General features: G+C 39.3%; 1 protein-coding gene across 2 annotated transcripts in view; it reads left to right on the top strand.

Moving 5' to 3' along the window:
* LRBA (LPS responsive beige-like anchor protein) overlaps positions 1–18,781 on the top strand; it is a 634,690-nt gene that overhangs the window by 457,952 nt on the left and 157,957 nt on the right. For both annotated transcript variants that reach the window (XM_038755081.1, XM_038755080.1), the window contains one exon: positions 17,155–17,295. In XM_038755081.1, the coding sequence (XP_038611009.1) occupies positions 17,155–17,295 (141 nt within the window). The remainder of the gene's footprint in view (positions 1–17,154; positions 17,296–18,781) is intronic.

The raw sequence follows: 18,781 nt of genomic DNA, 5'->3' as shown, positions 1-18,781 counted from the left end.
TGGAACTGGTCATAGCTGTGGCAGATAATATAGGTTTGGATTAGAGTTTTTCTTTTTACCTGGCTTGCCGATTACGGTGAAACTTGTGTATTGGTACTAAATATATGGGAAATAATTCTATTAAGTTCTCTTAATGGAAAGTAATTTGGAAGGACAATGCATAATAGATCTTAGCATAATGAAATAATGTACAATTTCAGTAAAAGGAATTTAAAAATTACCACATAAATCAGAAATTTGGTCCTTGATGAACTTTTGTGCTGACTACGTTTTCTGAAAATATCTCAAGCCGTGCATTTATTAACTTGCTGACATGGCTTTTGCTACACTGACTTTCTGGAAAGTGATCACAGGATTAACGATGTTTTATGCTTTTGTGGGAAAAGCCGAGAGCTGTGCATAAAATGTTACGGTTGAAACTGTCACTGGAGTTTATTATTTATTTTTTTAGCTCTTAAATTATGGATAGTTTAAATTATAATCCGTGGTATCCAGTTCAGTAACTTGTGCATTTATGGCTGTACTGGAGTCTTAGGGAGTTATGCTGCAACATCTGAAATAATTTGAAGTATAATGCTAATAGTACTAATTGGGTAAATTGAGTTCTATTAACAATATACTAGGTCTATTGGTTATTTGTGTGAATGTATTTTCTCCAAAAATTTACATCTGTTAAGAGTTACAGACATGTCAGTATATCAGCTAATTCTGTTTTCTGTTAGTCATATCAGTTTTTCAAGAACTGTAGCATATAGGTTAACCCCACACTTAATTTAACCAGCTACCAATGACAATGTTTTTTAACATTAGTCAGAAAATGATAAACTGAAGCAACTGAAATGGATTGTGGTTAATATTACTGTCAGTGTGATGAATAATCCTGACATATACCAGGAGCTCACTGCCAGTCAGTAATCCTGCTCAAACCTGAGTGTTTATTCTTGCACAGATCTGTCTGTGGGTTGGAGTAACCATTACCTATTATTTATAAACAGTAGTTGTTTTATTTGCATAACATACCTAAACCCCTACCAGAATCTCTCTCTGTTTCTTGGCTTCGTTCTATCACAAATTCACTTGGGTCAGGAGGCAGTGTCTCTCTGGAAATAGTGTGGTGTTTGTGAATGGCAGAAGAAGCAGTGTTGATATTATTTGAGCAATCTGGAAATCTGACAGCGGACTGTCTCAGTTTTGTGCACAGCAAAACTGGGCTTTGAATCTTTTTTTTGAGGGGGAGCAAGCGTGTTTTGTACCAACTTTACCTTTAATCTGTTAAATAATCTTAGTTGTCCTCATTGCAGGTACAAATGAGCACCAAAAAGGTTCATTTGAGTACTTTTTGTATAGTATTTTCAATTTTTTATTTGGTTATACTGTCAGTTTATGAGAGCAGTATGTAATAACCTACCTTTCAGCTTATGAAGAGTCAAGTATAACTCTTGACTGATTGATTGGGCACAACCAATTAATTAGTCTATAGGAGCCATTTGTAGGAAATAATTTAGGCAGAAAGTCTTCTACAATGGCCACTGGTGCTCATATTGGACATGTCGTTCACTCAGGGGAGTAGCTATTGTATTTAAAAAATAAAGGAATTGTCTTGAAAGTATGAATTAGTTTACTGATTCATATGAAACCATTACATTATATGGATAGTTTGGTGTCCTATTTAGTCTTTGCAGTTAAAACACTTATTGCATCTTTATCCATTTTGCTTGGGGGCTAAGAATCCTCTTTATCCATCCCGGCAATCTCTGTGCTTCCTGGTAGTAAATGTGTGGTATTATTTACAAATAGTCCATTATACTTGCTGTTTCTATTTACTGTCAGTCTCAACTGGATTATTAGTCAGTGGAAACCATTACATATACGTTGCAGTTTACAAATCAAATAATGCTACTGGATTGATTGGAATTGTAAAGTCTGTGTTTCTTAACTGATTAATCAGCAGCCTATTAAAGTTAAATCAGGAATCTGAAAATGGAATTAGATGCACTGTACTCCGTGCTGTGAATTTCAATATTTAGATATTGTAATGCAAGTGATATTTTGTCTCATATTGGGCATTCAGACTTTTATCAGAGCTATGAGGCAGGGAAAACAGTATTTTGAATGTTTTTGTAGTATATTCATCCTCCAAGACACTGTTATGAAAAATAATTCGGGTTTAGGCCAAGCCATACATGTCAAACACCAATAGTATTTAGGTTATCAGTTTTCAATCCAAATTACTGCGTCGATTGAAAGGTTAGGTTTATTGGGTGTGACAAGGCAATACTTTCCAGTACAGTGACAAACGATGTACAGCCAGTATTCAACTTAAGACATTTCAGTGGCATCTACAGTGTTTCCAGATTTATGCCGTCTTGATTTTCCAGGTCATCAGTTTCAACTTTAGAACCCTATCTTCCTTTATACCACTATCGCCTGGGGATGGGTGATGGTCTGGGAGAGGAGAATGGATGGGGAGAGGCTCACACGGAGCCAAGGGGATATGGGGAAACAATATTTAGAGCTACAATAGTGTAGAGGTTTAAAAGGAAGGACATTTTAAAGATGTCTCAGGGCTGGGAGAGACAGAATGGAAGGAGCTAGGGAGGTTGGGGACCCCAGAGTAGGTTGGGAAATGGGGGTTACCTGGCAGAGTCACCAGAGAAGGCAAAAAGATACATTTTACTTCCTATGAAGTAAAGGTTTACTACCCTCTGGTGAAACCTTTCTGACTCAAAATAAGTACATTAAGATTGCTATATTTCTCATGTTAAATAAAGTTCACAGTTTGGGGTATTTTTGGTTAAAACAGAATATCCAAACTGGGTTCAAGGAATCAATATACCATTTATTGCATCGTACACTTGAGAAAATTGGTTCCATAATCAGGAATAAACGGTTCTAAGGTCGAGGACTGCCTGTATTGCTTTGATGTTGTATATTAGGGAAATGTATGTGGTTTATAAATTCACGTAGCCCAAATTTTAAAATCAATTGATCTTAGTTCCCCTTTGATATTGCTTTTGATAGTAATGTGACATTAAATCCTTCCTAGGAATTTGTACATATGAAGAGTCAGGTATAACTCTTGACTGATCAAGAGTCTCTGGGCACAACCAATTAATTAGTCTATAGGAGCCATTTATAGGAAATAATTTATGCAGAAAGTCTTCTACAGTGGCCACTGGTGCTCATATTGGACATGTCGTTCACTCAGGGGAGTAGCTATTTTATTTAAATAATAAAGGAATTGTCTTGAAAGTATGAATTAGTTTACTGATTCATATGAAACCATTACATTATATGGATAGTTTGCCTTACTCCTGCCGAAGTGTATGTCGTTGGTGCCAGCTTTTCATTTGGAACACAAGGGTCGAAAGGGAACATTTATTTAAGTGGGAGCTAGGCCAGAGAAGAGAAGATAGGTTTTAGAGACCTTGGGGCCGGGAAACCGATATTTCAGGTTTTCTGTGCTCTGATGAAAAGCTTTTAGGTATTGTCAGACCTCGGGTGAGCAAGTCTGGGAGTCCAACATTCACATAACCAAGACATGTCTCAAAGTTAAAAAGAAAGATTAAGAAATCCTAGACTTCAGAACTCACTTAAGCAACTGGGGAAATCCATGCCATTTTTTTTGCAAGCATTATCAGCACAGTGACACACTTCCAACAGTATAGATATTAAATGTACTGTAGTTGCTAAATCACTGATTTTAAGGCAGCTGTTTTTTGCCCTAAAAATAGAAAGGCAAATGCAAAGTTAGAACAATGAGAGAGTTTTCAAAAATTCTGTTTGTACAAAAAATTATTGGCCCTACCCATCATAGTCCCCTAGAAATTATATTTCACTCCACAGTATTCCTTCTGTAGTACTTGAACACCAACTTGTGTCGTCTGTCTGTCTCTCTCTCTCTCTTTCTCCCCACCCTTACACATCAGAAATTAATCAATCAGTCATTTTTATTGAGTGCGGAGCACTGTACTAAATGCTTGGGAAGATTTCTGGACTGTGAGCCCACTGTTGGGTAGGGACTGTCTCTATATGTTGCCAACTTGTACTTCCCAAGTGCTTAGTACAGTGCTCTGCCCACAGTAAGCGCTCAATACGATTGATTTATTTATTTCAGGAGGCCTTTCCAGACTGAGCCCCTTCCTTCCTCTCCCCCTCGTCCCCCTCTCCATCTCCATCTTTCCTCCTTCCCTTTCCCACAGCACCTGTATATATTTATATATGTTTGTACATATTTATTACTTTATCTTGTACATATCTATTCTGTTTATTTTATTTTGTTAGTATGTTTGGTTTTGTTCTCTGTCTCCCCCTTCTAGACTGTGAGCCCACTGTTGGGTAGGGACTGTCTCTATATGTTGCCAACTTGTACCTCCCAAGTGCTTAGTACAGTGCTCTGCACACAGTAAGCGCTCAATAAATACGATTGATTGATTGATTGATATAACAGTCTGCAGGCTCAGTCTTGCCCACAAGGAGATTGCAGACTGCTCACATATCTTTCCGACTTCCTCCAGAATCCTCCAAATCAATCAGAAACTCCTTATTATTGTCTTCAAGGGCATCAATCATCTCTCACCTGCTAACCTGGGTAATCTCTTAGTAAAACCCAATTCGCACACATGGGCATGCTAAAACAGAATTCCACCAGAAACTTATTGCCAACAGCTCTGAAGCACTGAATCACCTTGCCCCCTTCGACCACACACCTCTGATTTCTTAATGCAACCCAGCCTGCCCACTCTACTCCTCTAATGCCAGCCTACTCACTGTACCTCAGTCTCATGTATCTTGCTGCCGATCTCCCGCCCATCATCAATCGTATTTATTGAGCGCTTACTGTGTGCAGAGAACTGTACTAAGCGCTTGGGAAGTACAAGTTGGACTTGTACAAGTCGCCCATGTCCTGCCTCTGGCCTGGAATGCCCTCCCTGCTTCCTGACAGACAATCACCGTCGCTACGTTCCAAGCCTTACTAAAATCACATCTCCTGTATATATGTATATACCTGTATATATGTATATATGTTTGTACATATTTATTACTCCATTTATTTAGTTATTTATTTTACTTGTACATATCTATCCTATTTATTTTATTTTGTTAGTATGTTTGGTTTTGTTCTCTGTCTCCCCCTTTTAGAATGTGAGCCCACTGTTGGGTAGGGACTGTCTCTATATGTTGCCAATTTGTACTTCCCAAGGGCTTAGTACAGTGCTCTGCACATAGTAAGCGCTCAATAAATGTGACTGATGATGATGATGATGATCTCCAAGAAGCCTTCCCCAACTAAGGCTTTGTTTCCTCTTTTCCCATTCCCTTCTGTGTCACTCTTCCCTTGGATTTGCACCTTTTATTCACCCTTCCCTCGATCCCACGGCATTTATGTACATATCTGTAATTTATTTATATATATATTTGTTTCCCCTACTAGACTGTAAGCTTCTGTGGGCAGGCAATGTGTCTACCAGCTCTCTATGTAATGCTCCTCGAAGTGCTTTGTACTGTGCTCTGCACACAGTAAGCGTTCACTATATTTGATCATTAGGAACGGACTCCTGACATTAGGTCTAATAACAGTCCGGCATGAAAGTGTCGGTAAGTTTCCTTCACAGTTTGTATAAATTTTGCTAATCCAAATAAAAACTCCAAGCAGAATTTATGGTTTAACCACAATTTTCATGGTATATCGCAGATACTTTAGAGCTAAACCTAAAACTTCATTATTAAAAAGATTTAGAATGTGTATGTCCATGGCACACAGGTAAATGAAATACCTTGTTTATTTTCATTGTGTTTTAAATGAATTTGTATAGTGGCCTCACATTTAAGGTCCCTGAGGTAGACAATGTTGTTTTCAAGGGATTTTGCAATGTTCGGGCTCTAGAAAATGAAAGAATGTATTTGTTAGCACTGAAAACCACTGTGGCTATTATGGAATTTTTTTTCCCGACTATTAAATTAAATTTGGAGCATGTGAAGGTAAGTGCAGAGGCATTTCAAGTGTGTACAGCATATGACAAAATGCCCTGAGAGCCAAGATTTGATAAAAATGCTGATCAGACTGTTTGTTATACTTGTCACTTAAAGGAACTACAGCAGCTGAAACAAAATAGTTGTTTGCACCCTATACAGTGCCTGCATTGCTTAAATGAGCCCACCAGAGGCCATTTGTTGTTTGTTCTTTACTGGAATAAAGCTGTAAAAAAAAATCTTATATGGTAAAATTCATTGGCTTCTTGTGTAAACCCACAGTAGCATAATAATAAAAAAAAAGGGTAAAGGAGAAAACTATGCTCTCAGTTCTGACAGAATGCATGTTTTCCTATGCATTTTGGATAGAATGCAATGGTAAAATTAGGGATTGTTATTCGGGGACTATAAATCCATGTTCTTACAGTGTGGAATGGTGATACAAATCACTGGTGTGCACCTGCACAAGCACAAGGCTCCTATTTTCCTTATAGTGGGATTCTACTGTAAAACTTGCGGTACTTGTTAGGTGCTTACTCTGGGCCAAGCACTGTGCTAAATGCTGGGGGATAAGTACAGAATACTCTTATCCAACACAGTCCCTGGCCTATATGGGGCTCCCAGTCTGAGGGCTAAGGGGAAAGAAAAATATATTTTAGCCCTTTTTTTAGCAGGTGGGGAAAGTGAGGCACAAGGATGTAAAGTGACTCCCCAAGGGTCACAGCAGCAAGTGGCAGAATGTGGATTTGAAACCAGGTCTCCTGACTCTTAGTCCTTTGCTCATTGCACTAGGTCACACTGTTCCCCCTCATCCATCCCTGCATTGCAGTAGAGATGGGGATAATTCAGTCCTGTTGGAATAGGCCCTAAATGTATATATTTATATTGTATAAATGTATATATGTGCACTAGTGTACATATTATAAAATGTATTTATATTTACTGCATATATATGTACATATTTATTTTATTTTATTAGTGATGTGTATGTATAGCTATAATTCTATTTATATTGATGCTGTTGATGCCTGTTTACTTGTTTACTTGTCCTTCTAGGCCCTACTGAGAGCTCACCTCCTCCAGGAGGCCTTTCCAGACTGAGCCCCTTCCTTCCTCTCCCCCTCATCCCCCTCTCCATCGCCCCCATCTTACCTCCTTCCCTTCCCCACAGCACCTCTATATATGTATATATGTTTGTACATATTTATTACTCTATTTATTTATTTATTTATCTTACTTGTACATATCTATTCTATTTATTTTATTTTGTTAGTATGTTTGGTTTTGTTCTCTGTCTCCCCCTTCTAGACTGTGAGCCCGCTGTTGGGTAGGGACTGTCTCTATGTGTTGCCGACTTGTACTTCCCAAGCGCTTAGTACAGTGCTCTGCACACAGTAAGCGCTCAATAAATACGATTGATTGATTGATTGATTGTTTTGTTTTGTTGTCTGTCTCCTCCATTCTAGACTGTGAGCCTGTTGTTAACTGAGCCCCTTCCTTCCTCTCCCCCTCGCCCCCTCTCCATCCCCCCGTCTTACCTTCTTCTCTTCCCCACTGCACCTGTATATATGTACATATGTTTGTACACATTTATTACTCTATTTATTTTACTTGTACATATCTGTTGTATTTATTTTATTTTGTTAGTATGTTTGGTTTTGTTCTCTGTCTCCCCCTTTTAGACTGTGAGCCCACTGTTGGGTAGGGACTGTCTCTATATGTTGCCGACTTGTACTTCCCAAGTGCTCTGCACACAGTAAGCGCTCAATAAATACGATTTGATTGATTGATTGATTGTCTTTTTGTTGCTGAATTGTACTTTCCAAGTGCTTAGTACAGTGCTTGGCACACAGTGAGTGCTCAATAAATATGAATGAATGAATGAATAAATGTATATGCTATTTTGAGAGGAGTTGGTTGTTCACTGTGACAGAGTTTTCTTTCTGATCTTTGTAAGCAATGCACACAGGGGCATTCAGTAAATTTGATTGATTGATTGATTAGAAAATTAGCTTGCCATAGTTTCCACGAATGACCGTTCACTGAGTCAGTTTCTTTCAGGTGCAAAGTTTCTACAGCAGGTAGAGGTAGACAGGATTGAGAGAAGTAGATGAAACCCTTCAAGTTAGTAGTGAACTATTGTTTTCAAAGAAATACAGTGGGCCCTGGTAATCAACACTAGAAATATATCAATCAATTAATGGTGTTTATTGAGCACTAACTCTATGAAGAGCACTATACTAAATGCTTAGGAAAGTACAGTACAGTAGAGTTGGTTGACATAGTCCCTGGTCACAGGTAGCTTAAAGCTTTGATGGAGAGACAGACATTAAAATGAATTACAGATAGGGGAAATAGTAGAATATAAGTCCATAAGTGCTGTGGTGCTGGGGTGACTATCAAAGTGATTCAGGGGGACACATCCAAGTGCATAGGCGATGCAGAGGGGTGGGGGTGGGTTGGGGAATTGGGGAATTAAAGGGTGATTTTAGGAGGGTTTTGAAGGCGGGGAAAGTGGTGGAATGTCAGATAAAAAGGGAGAAGGAGTTCCAGGCGAGAGCAAGGACATGGGCAAGGGGTCAACGATGAAGCCAGTCCACCCTGTTATGAGTAACCCCTACCTGTCTACTTAGAGAGCATCATTATATTTTGTATTTCTGCTGACCATCAGCTTTAATGCTCTCTCCCTCAGATTTATCCACCATCTTTTTCCAGTACACCCCAGCGTGCAGGTTTCATTCCTATCAGGCTCGTGCCTCATTCTCGCTACCAACTTCTTACTTAGATGCTCTCTCCTGCCAGGAATTCCTTCCCCCTTAACATCTGGCAGACCCCCCCGCCCCTTATCAACCAATCGTATTTATTGAGCACCTGCTGTGTGCAGAGCACTGTACTAAGTGCTTGGGAGAGTACAGTATAACATTTGGTAGACGCGTTCCCAGCCCACAAGAAGCTTACCTTATAGAGGGGGATACAGACATTAAGATAAATTCAGTATGTACATAAGTGCAATGGGACTGAGGGAGGGGTGAAAAAAGAGTGCAAATCCGATTGCAAAGGCAACATTAAGGGAGTGGGAGAAGAGGAAATTAGGGGCTTAGTCAGGAAAGGCCGCTTGGAGGATATGTGCTTTTAATACGTCCTTGAAGGTGGGAAGAGTGATAGTCCATCAGATATGGAGAGCTCTGGATTTGAGGAACTAGAGAAGCAGCATGGCTCTGGAAAGAGCCTGGTCTTGCGAGTCAGAGGTCATGGGTTCTAATCCCGGCGCCGCCTCTTGTTAGCTGTGTGACTTTGGGCAAGTCACTTCATTTCTCTGTGCCTCAGTTCCCTCATCTGTAAAATGGGGATTAAGACTGTGAGCCTCACATAGGACAACCTGATTACCTTGTATCTACCCCAGTACTTAGAACAGTGCTTGGCACATAGTAAGCGCTTAACAGATAGCATTATCATTATTATTATTATTATTATTATACTAGAGTCTTGTTTGTTGTTGGAATTCAAAGCCCATGTTCAAAGCCCTTCCAAAGTCTCCTCCAGGAGGTCTCTCCTGATTAATTTCTCATCCACCATGATAAATCCCCTAAAATGCCATTTCAGTATTTCGGAGCCAGCTAATCACTTCAGTACTCACACCCACCGATCATGTGTATGTGCATCTCCTTATACTCTATTCCTTCTTATCTGTAATTGAGTTTAGTGTTTGCCTCCCCTTCTAAATAGTAAGCTCCCGGAGGCAGAGATTATGTCACCTAATTCTGTTGTTCTCTCCCTAGCATTTAGTACAGTGCTCTTCACCCAAAAGACACTCAGCAAATTCTGTAGATTGATCTGCCTTGTAATTTCCATTACATTATTTTTCACCCAATATGTCATCAGAAAAAACACTGCCTTGGAACATTGTCTGGTGGAAGGTTTCCTTTGTGGTGTCCATTGGATTATCAGTGGGTTTTAGCTAGTCTGTTAGTGCTTATTGAGTATCTACTGGGTTCATGATAGCCCTTAAGGCTTGTTCTGACCATTAATCTGAGATTTTTGTCATTAAGTCATTTCTTTTCTAGACTGTGGTCTTGTTCATTGACTTGACTCCCTAGAGAGCCAGCATCACCAATACCCACCAATTGTTCGTTGGTTCTCCCTGATGCTGACTAAATAGCACCCATCTTTTAACTTCTATTTACAATCCCTAGAAAATAAGAACTGAATATGAGTTGTTTTTAAGTTGTCTCCCCTCTTTCCATATGACTTCTATTCCAGGTTGTGGGGCAGGCTTCATATGGAATATCTGATTAAAAGTCCCACTTAGATTGAATGTACTCAGCATCTCCCACATTCATCTGATGGGTATGGCATTTAACAGCGTATTTGAAAACCTTAGTATTAAAAAGCATTCCGTAGAATTGAGAATGAATCTGTGGCAAATCTACAAAGTATTACCTGGTGTAGGGATAATCGCCTGCAACTTGTTCTCTGCTTTGATGCATAAATCAGATGAAAATGCCAGAAAATCAGGAGAAGGAGGAAGCTGGACTAATCAGGGATGGGTAGGGATGTAATGAAAGATGCATAAGTACTACCAGGTTCCTGCATTTTACCCTAATTTTCTAGTTACTATATATTGTTTTATTTTGACTGTCAAGATAATATGATGCTTACTATGTTGCAGTGTAATTGCTTTAATATTTAGAAGTCTGTGCAGAGTTGTTATTGATTTAGTTGCTCAGCTCTGATCAAGTTTCCCTTTCAGTCTCAGATGGGAAGTACTCTTCCTAGTTTGGATGCCATTAGCACAAGAGTATGCTGTAAATGTCCTCGATTATCACATAGTGAAATGTGATTTTTTTCTGTAGTATCACTTGGAGAAGTCATAGAAAAGGACATCAGCGTACGGGTAACATAGGTCAATTACCCAGTTTTTAAACTATTTACGGCTTTGGCTGTTGATCCCTTTTGGTTCCTGCCTTTTTATGTTTTCACTGCATATAAACACACCTGGCAAAGAGAAAGGTGAAGAAATAGGAGAAGAAAGAAGCTCAAGTGAATTTTATTACACATTTATTGCTCGGGTTAAAGGCTTGGTAGTTGAAGTTGAAATTATTAACTAAAATCAATCAATCAATCGTATTTATTGAGCGCTTACTGTGTGCAGAGCACTGTACTAAGCGCTTGGGAACTACAAGTTGGCAACATATAGAAACAGTCCCTACCCAACAGTGGGCTCATAGTCTAGAAGGGGGAGACAGAGAACAAAACCAAACATATTAACAAATAAAATAAATAGAATAGATATGTGTAAGTAAAATAAATAAATAAATAGAGTAATAAATATGTAAAATGAGGCTTTAGCATTGCTAACCTAGAATTGGATACACATGACATATTTTGAATTGTAGAAAATTGGGTTAAGAAAATAGTTAACCTTAGTTCTAGGTCTTCCTTGTTCCGTGGGATATTCTTCATGTCTAGGGACTTAGTGCTTTAGGGACAGTTGAGCATTTAAAAGCAAACTATGGACACTGTTTAGTCAACTCAATACCAGCTTATTTGTAAAGGTGCTTTTAAAATATTTGACTTGAGAGCATCACCACCATTAAATTACTAATCCTAAATAACCACATTCTGGTAGGAATGATTGAAGACAGATTATGTTTTTCTTATTGTTCCTTTTGTAGGTAAGTCTATTTTCAATAGACAGGCAAAAGCTTTGTGTGTGCTTTTAAAGATTGGATGAATTTTTCCCCCATAGCTTGCACTGCTGACTATGAATATAAGCTAGAGTTTCCTTTCCCTCAGTCTTAGATGGTCAATTAAAAATAAATATTATGTTATGGTACTTTTTTCAGGTTCTTTACACATAGTGTTTTGAAGCACCTTGAATATTTTTTAAAGGACATGACGTTTTTATTTATTTGAAATCCAGAGTGGTACCTGACATTCGGTTGAGATTTTGTAGACTGCTGACAGATGCTTTTAGTCTTACATTTGTTATGCTCTCCTTTGCCATGAAGAATCATACAAGCCTATCCAAATAGCTTTCCTGCGTGTATTTCTTTTGCTCTTTGTTTTTACTTCTGGATGTCAATGGTGAAATAATCTCAGTCTCAACTCCATTAGTTAACCCTACTTGATTCAATTTAATATTCTTATGGAATTGTCTAGAAAACACTTTTATTTTATCATGACTTCTTTTGGTTTAAAGGTTCCATCACTGTCATTGATGGTATGTTCCTTCATAGGGCAGATGTAACAGTAGATGGAAAAATCTACAGTGCAAATGATATCTTATTAGCCAATAAATGGTAAGGAGATTTGCTACTAGTAATTTTTTTGTCAGTATTTAGTCCAGTGGGACATAGAAATGATAGGTTATGGTGTGGCAATTCTGGAGATTCTCAGCTCTAAATCCCAGCCAAAATCATCCCTGTAGTCACTTTGGGAGGTCCTACACCCCTTTTAGTTGCCATTGATTCCTAAAGCCCTTCAGTTCTTCCCTTACTGGGTCAGAAAGAATTTAGGGATCCCTGCCTAATTGCATCCCAAATCCCTGCAACCCTATCATTGCCACTGCCTTTTCTCTCAAGCATAGGTATCTCTCCAAAGACAAGATTATCACCGGGGGACTAAGCTACCATCTATCCCCTGGAGCTGGCTACTGGAAACTCATAGGGAAAGGGCTCCCTTGCCTTCCCAGGTCCACATATCTCCCCACATCTGTACTCCCTCCGCCAGCCCGACCTCAGGCAGACACCAAGATCAGGGACTCCAATAACTTTTTAAGAGCTTTCATGCCAAGACATTTAATGTATTAATTTGGAAACAAACAGAATTCCAGTCCAAACCATATTTTCCTAGATCTAATACTTTCCCTTGCCAGGATCCTCACTCCTCCGGAGTCTTAACCTCTGGACCCTGAGCCTTTAATCTAGCCCGTGTCTTTCCAGGGTCAAGGCTCCAAGACTCCCTTGTGTCCTGCCCTCCCAGGATCACAGCTCCAAAACGCTTTCCTCAAAATGGCTGAGGGGTTTCTTCCCCAACTACGTGACCCACTTTACATTCTTCCTAATACATCCTTTCGACTGGTTCGGTTACAGGTGAATACATAGAAGATGTTAGTAGACACTTGGTTGAACTTCTGAGGAAGGGACGCATAGGAGTCCGTTTCCTGGTTCCTTTTCCTCTTTCTTCCCTCCCCGGTGTAGGGGTGAGCTGGACCGCCTTATAGTGATACACAGATGGTGAGATTTCATTGATGGATTGCATTGTCATGTGTCCCTCCTAATTGCCCCAGAAATCTTCCTAATTAACAGTTGCCACCTAGGGGTGCTGGTGGCCCTGAATACCACTCCATTCCTTTCATTAGCATTCCAGAACAGGTCCTAAGAATAATACAAATTTAGTTGACAAGGTTTCCTCTTTTCCATTTTTTAATTTATCTTTCAATTGTATGGGCTAAGTGAAAACTCTGTGGATCCACTACCAGAACAATTGCAGATGGAAGCGGGGCTTTCTGGGAGAGATGTGTCCATGGTGTCGCTATGGGTCGGAGACGACTCGACGGCATAAGACAAGACAAGTGCTTACTGTGTCTAAGTACTGGGTAGATACAAATTAACCAGGATGGACAACAGTCCCCATCCCTCATGGGCCTCACAGTCTAAGTAGGAGGGAGAAGAGGTATTGAATACCCATTATGCTGATGAGGAAATTGAGACACAGGAAGCAGACAATTAGAAACTAGGTCCTCTGACATACAGGGTCATGCTCTTTCCACCAGGCCACACTCTTTCTCTGCTGGTGGTCCAGTGAAAGAGTGTGCTTTGGGAATCAGGAAACCTGGGTTCTAATCTCTGCCCTGCTTGTTGGGATTATACCTCAGTGCTGAAGGTTTCTGACCATAGGTGTCTTTTGGGGGGTGGACAGGCCCAGCAAGAATCCTGCAAAATTACCGACTCGTCCGGCAAAGATCTGAGCAGCTACAAGGGCAACTGCCCTCTGGGTTATGGTACTCGGGCACAACTCGAGTTCTGTGCTTCAGGCACTGTGGCCATAAATGGGTCTCTTATAAGAAAATTTAAAAAACCCTATGCATTCAGTTTGCATTGTGCTACCATCAGGAAAGAGAGACTGTTAATGGCGCCGCACAAGCTACCATCACCCTAATCAATTCTTTTGGTTTAGTTCTTGCTCCAAGGTCTCAGGATTGAGGCTCATCAGTTGTTGGCGGGAGACTGCCAGAACGTGGGGATTCCTGCTGTTTGTGCCCTCCTACGCAGCAGGGAGATGTGGACACAGGACTTGATAAGGAAAAGACCTAAAGTACCTCATGGAGGGCAGGCTGATGTCAGAGTGCCCAGTGTGTCTCAGGCGTGACACTGGTTCTTTCCTAATGTTCATTTCATTTTTTTGTTTACGGCCCTACTGCTTATGTTATTTGGCACTTAGTGTTAGTAGTACCTCATGCCGAATCAGGCCCGGACTAGATTAAAAAAAAGTTATCTCCAGAAGGCACACTTGCCCTCTGCCTTTTTCATCCGTTGTGCCCCAAAGTGAGTCTGTTTCCACATTTCATTCAGTTCTTGGGGAAAATTGTTCAACATCTTGATAACACTCAGAATGTAGATTTTTTTTTTTAAACACACTATGAAACATTTTTACTCTGACTTGTGCTCAGTTAAATGTTTTACAGTACATTATAACCTAGTTGAATCAGCTCATCTGTTAAAGCAGTTGTCAGGAAAATATGGGCTAGCCTGGTATTAGCCCAATACATTGTCTCCAGTTTATTATGAAGCTGCTGAGGAAGCGGTGATATACAGCACTGTCATTACAGATCTATTGTTAGAATGGTTCCACAGTCTTCTGTGCACTGCCATTAATTTATAGCAGTAAACAATATGTAGCCCTCCGACTGCAGCAAAGCAGAATCTTTTAATGAGGTGGATGTTATTACCACAATAAATCAGTGCATTCGTGTAATGTATAATTCAATGTGTGTATTCCCACTGTAACTTCTCTGAGTAAGCTGATAGTGTATCATTGTCAGTACACAGCTACACTGTTCTATTTTTTTAAGCCTTCTTTTATTTGGGGACTTTTTCATATGCTTGCAAATAAATGTGGCGTGCCTTGATAGTTGTCCTGTAACAGGCATCAGAAACCAACTGTAACAATAACAGCCAAAATCAATACCGTGGGTTCCAGTTGTATAGATCTCTGCACGATAGCGCTTTTTCAAATGCTAGTGAAATCAATCCTAATTGGTTTTAGCATTATAGTCAAGAAACATAATTCTATAACTATTGATTTGGGGTGTACTCATTTGGAGAGTAATAAAAATAGAAGCAGATAAAGCGAATACTTAAAATGCTGCAGAACCATACAAAAGCAGCATTGATTCTATTTTTAATTCATACAATTTGTCTTCCAGTGATTTTATTTCTTCCTTTTTCCCTCTAGCAGAGCGTAGTCTTTCAGGGGGAAAAAGTCTAAAATACGCTTAAAGACATGCCAAATTGGTTCTGTAACAAAGGAATTTTTGGAGTCAGTTTCATCTTTTCCTGGAATAAATTTACAGATCAGATTTCCTCCAAAAAGGAACTATTATTTAAAGATGGTAACACTGCAAATAAGGTGAATTGCTAAAAATCAAAGCAATTCTATTCTAATTGTAGTTAAAACTCCTTTATGTTAAATTTTAGACTAGACCTTAGCTGCCATTTAAATGATATATATGTGTGCTTGTATATAATGTGTATATATAAATATTTAGATGAATCTAAGAACAAATAACTAATTTAAATAGCACATCTCAGTTTATACATGCTGTATGCCACTTAAAAAATAACTTCTTTAATATAATCCTGGAAATATAAAAATATATTTAAACGTAAATAGGATTACTGGTATTGAATTCAACCGTGATATATTCATATATTTAAATGCATAGTTCTCCAGTTTTTTCAGATCTAAGAATTGGATAAGGCTTTTAGTGAATTACCCTTTAATAATAACAAGATATTTTCCTCATCTTTTGTTTTAACAAATAAAGCAGTTAAATTGGTAACCTGCAAATGAATACAACTGTTTGAAAATCTTTGCATTTTGCGTAGTGAAGTAAAGCTATATCTAAATTTTGATGCCGTCACTTTTTGTGTGTTTCTTTGGATTGATCTTATTTTGAGAAGAAATCAAAAGTTTATTGTAGGCGACAACAGTTTATGGAAACGCATTTACTCAGGGAATTCCATACTGTATGGTTTACTGTTTATTTTTAGTGTAAAATAAGGTCCTATTCACTCATCTTTGATAATCACTTCTTTGTGTATTCCACGGAATCATATTTTACCCGGGAAATAGCAATAACTGACCTGTGACTATAATAATATTAACTGTTACTGGTAAAAATCCTATTCTCCCATCCCCACCTTACTTAACCCTGCTTTACCACCATTACCATCCACGCCACTACAATAAACTCTTGATTAGTCTGTTGCATTTCTTAAGCCTCCCAAATCCTAAAATTGCTTTCCTTGCCTCTGGTTATTACACCCACTTTATTCAATACAGTTGTCACGGTAATTGCAAAGTACTACTAAAGCAGTATCCAGTTTATGTAACACTTCCTGTACTTGTGATGAAAAGCGCTTGTTTTAGGCTGAGTGGTCAACATCTACGGTAATATTCTTCCTATCTGACAATTCCTCTCTCTACGTTCAAAGCTTATTGAAGGCATATATCCATCCAAGAGCCATCCCTGAATAGCTCTCATTTCCTGCTCTCCCACTCACTTCTAAGATGCCATGATTTGCTCCCTTTATTCACCCCCAACTTCAGTCCCACAACACTTACATACATATCCATAATGTATTTATATTAATGTCTTCCTCTCCCTCTATGGTAAGCTTGTTGTGGGCAGGGAATGTATCTACCAACTCTGTTAAATTGTTAGATTGTACTCTCTCAAGCGCATAGTACAGTGCTGTGCACACAGTAAGTTGATTGATTGAGGGCTGGAATATACATTTCTACCAGCATACTGAATGGAACACTCTTTTGATAAAAAGTAATATGTGTATGTTCCTTAAAAGACTGGAGTGTATGGTAATGAAACTGTCTTTGAAGAAAGAAAATCAGATAACATTGAAATGTTCCCATTTGTATTTTTCTTTTAACATTTAGCCCATTGGAGCTCTGAATCCAAAACGAGCGGCCTTCTTCGCAGAGCGTTATGAATCCTGGGAAGATGATCAAGTCCCCAAATTTCACTATGGCACGCATTACTCAACATCAAGTTTTGTGCTTGCATGGTTGTTAAGATTGGTAAGTGTAATCTGAGTAATTTATAATTTATTTTCTTCTCTGTCTCCTTTGCAAGCTCCTTGTTCATTCATCCATTCAATTGTATTTATTGAGCGCTTACGGTGTGCAAAGCACTGTACTAAGCGCTTGGTAAGTCGGCAGCATATAGAGATGGTCCCTACCCAACAGTGGGCTTGTGAATAGAGATTGTGTCCTCCACTTTGCTGGTACTCTCCCAAGTATTTCACGTAGTAAGCACTTAATAAATAGCATTGGTTGATTGTTAAACAGAGGATATTCATTGGGGATTTCATCCCTTACCCTCCCCAACCTTCACCCCATAGCCCCAGCCAGGTGCAGCCATTGTTCTATCGTAGGAAAGTTTCCTTTCATCCTTGACCTCTTCCTAACCCAGTGATCTTCCTTGCCATGACTGAAACCTGTCAGGGGTGATCACCCTCTTCCTTGCACCTCGCACCTCTCCAGTGCCACCCTCTTCCTGCCCACCTTTGGCTCTCCCGTCCTTCCAAGCATTTTGCAAAAGGAGCTTTTCCATCTCCTCTTAAAATCTCCCCCCTCTATCTGTGCCTCTAGGTCATCCTTCCTGCCATCCCCTTTCTTATTTCTGTGGTCACCATCTTCAACCACTCACTTTCCATTAAAATCCTATCTCTTCCAACATCTCTTCTCCAAGCCTTCATTTCCCTTACCCTCCTCTCCCTTCTGCATCGCTTATGTTCTTGGATCTGTACCCATTAAGCACTTTGATATTCACCTCACCCACAGCTCCACAGCACTTCCCTACATATCCTCACACTGTACCACTTCCCCTGTCAGTAATTTACTTTAATATCTGTTTCCCGCTATTTTCTGTTAGCTCCTACTAATCATGTATCATTTCTACCAAATCTGTCTTATTGTATTCTTCCAAGTACTCAAAAAATACCATTGACTGATTTAAGGATCTTTTCCTCTCACTTCTCTCTCAGAAATGCCAAGGTTGTTTTGGGTATATTTCTTTACAGCATTAACCCCAACTGCAAGGACAACCATAAGGCCATCTGGATTTATCAGGCACCGAGGTCTTCGCTCAGAATGGCCCTGTTCTATGTACTATATGGGTACTAGAAGGAGTGGCCCTTGCAGTGTGCTTTTGAGGCTCTAAAGATAAGGAATCCATGCACAGAAAGTTCACACTATATACATTTCTCACCTCATAGAATTGTATGTACTCCTGACCCTGGACTGAGACATCGCAGCCAACTCGCTGCCACTTTTGAAGCGCAATCCATAAGCTAGGAAAAACGGTAGTAGTCAGATCTCCTTTAACATACATTTTCATTAGTAGATTGGGTGAAAGAATAAATGGTTTTGCACACTACAAGCTCATGGTGTTAGTCAAGACGTGATTATTCTAACAATAATTTTCCACAAAGTGAGGTTCATAAAACATCCAACTCCTGCTTTACAGAACTGACTGTATAGACAGTCAGTAGAGTGATCATAG

Source organism: Tachyglossus aculeatus, chromosome 12 (genome assembly GCF_015852505.1).
Source record: "Tachyglossus aculeatus isolate mTacAcu1 chromosome 12, mTacAcu1.pri, whole genome shotgun sequence".
Lineage (NCBI taxonomy): Eukaryota > Metazoa > Chordata > Mammalia > Monotremata > Tachyglossidae > Tachyglossus > Tachyglossus aculeatus.
The sequence above is the reverse complement of the archived record's forward strand: the minus strand, read 5'-3'. Positions and strand labels throughout refer to the sequence as shown.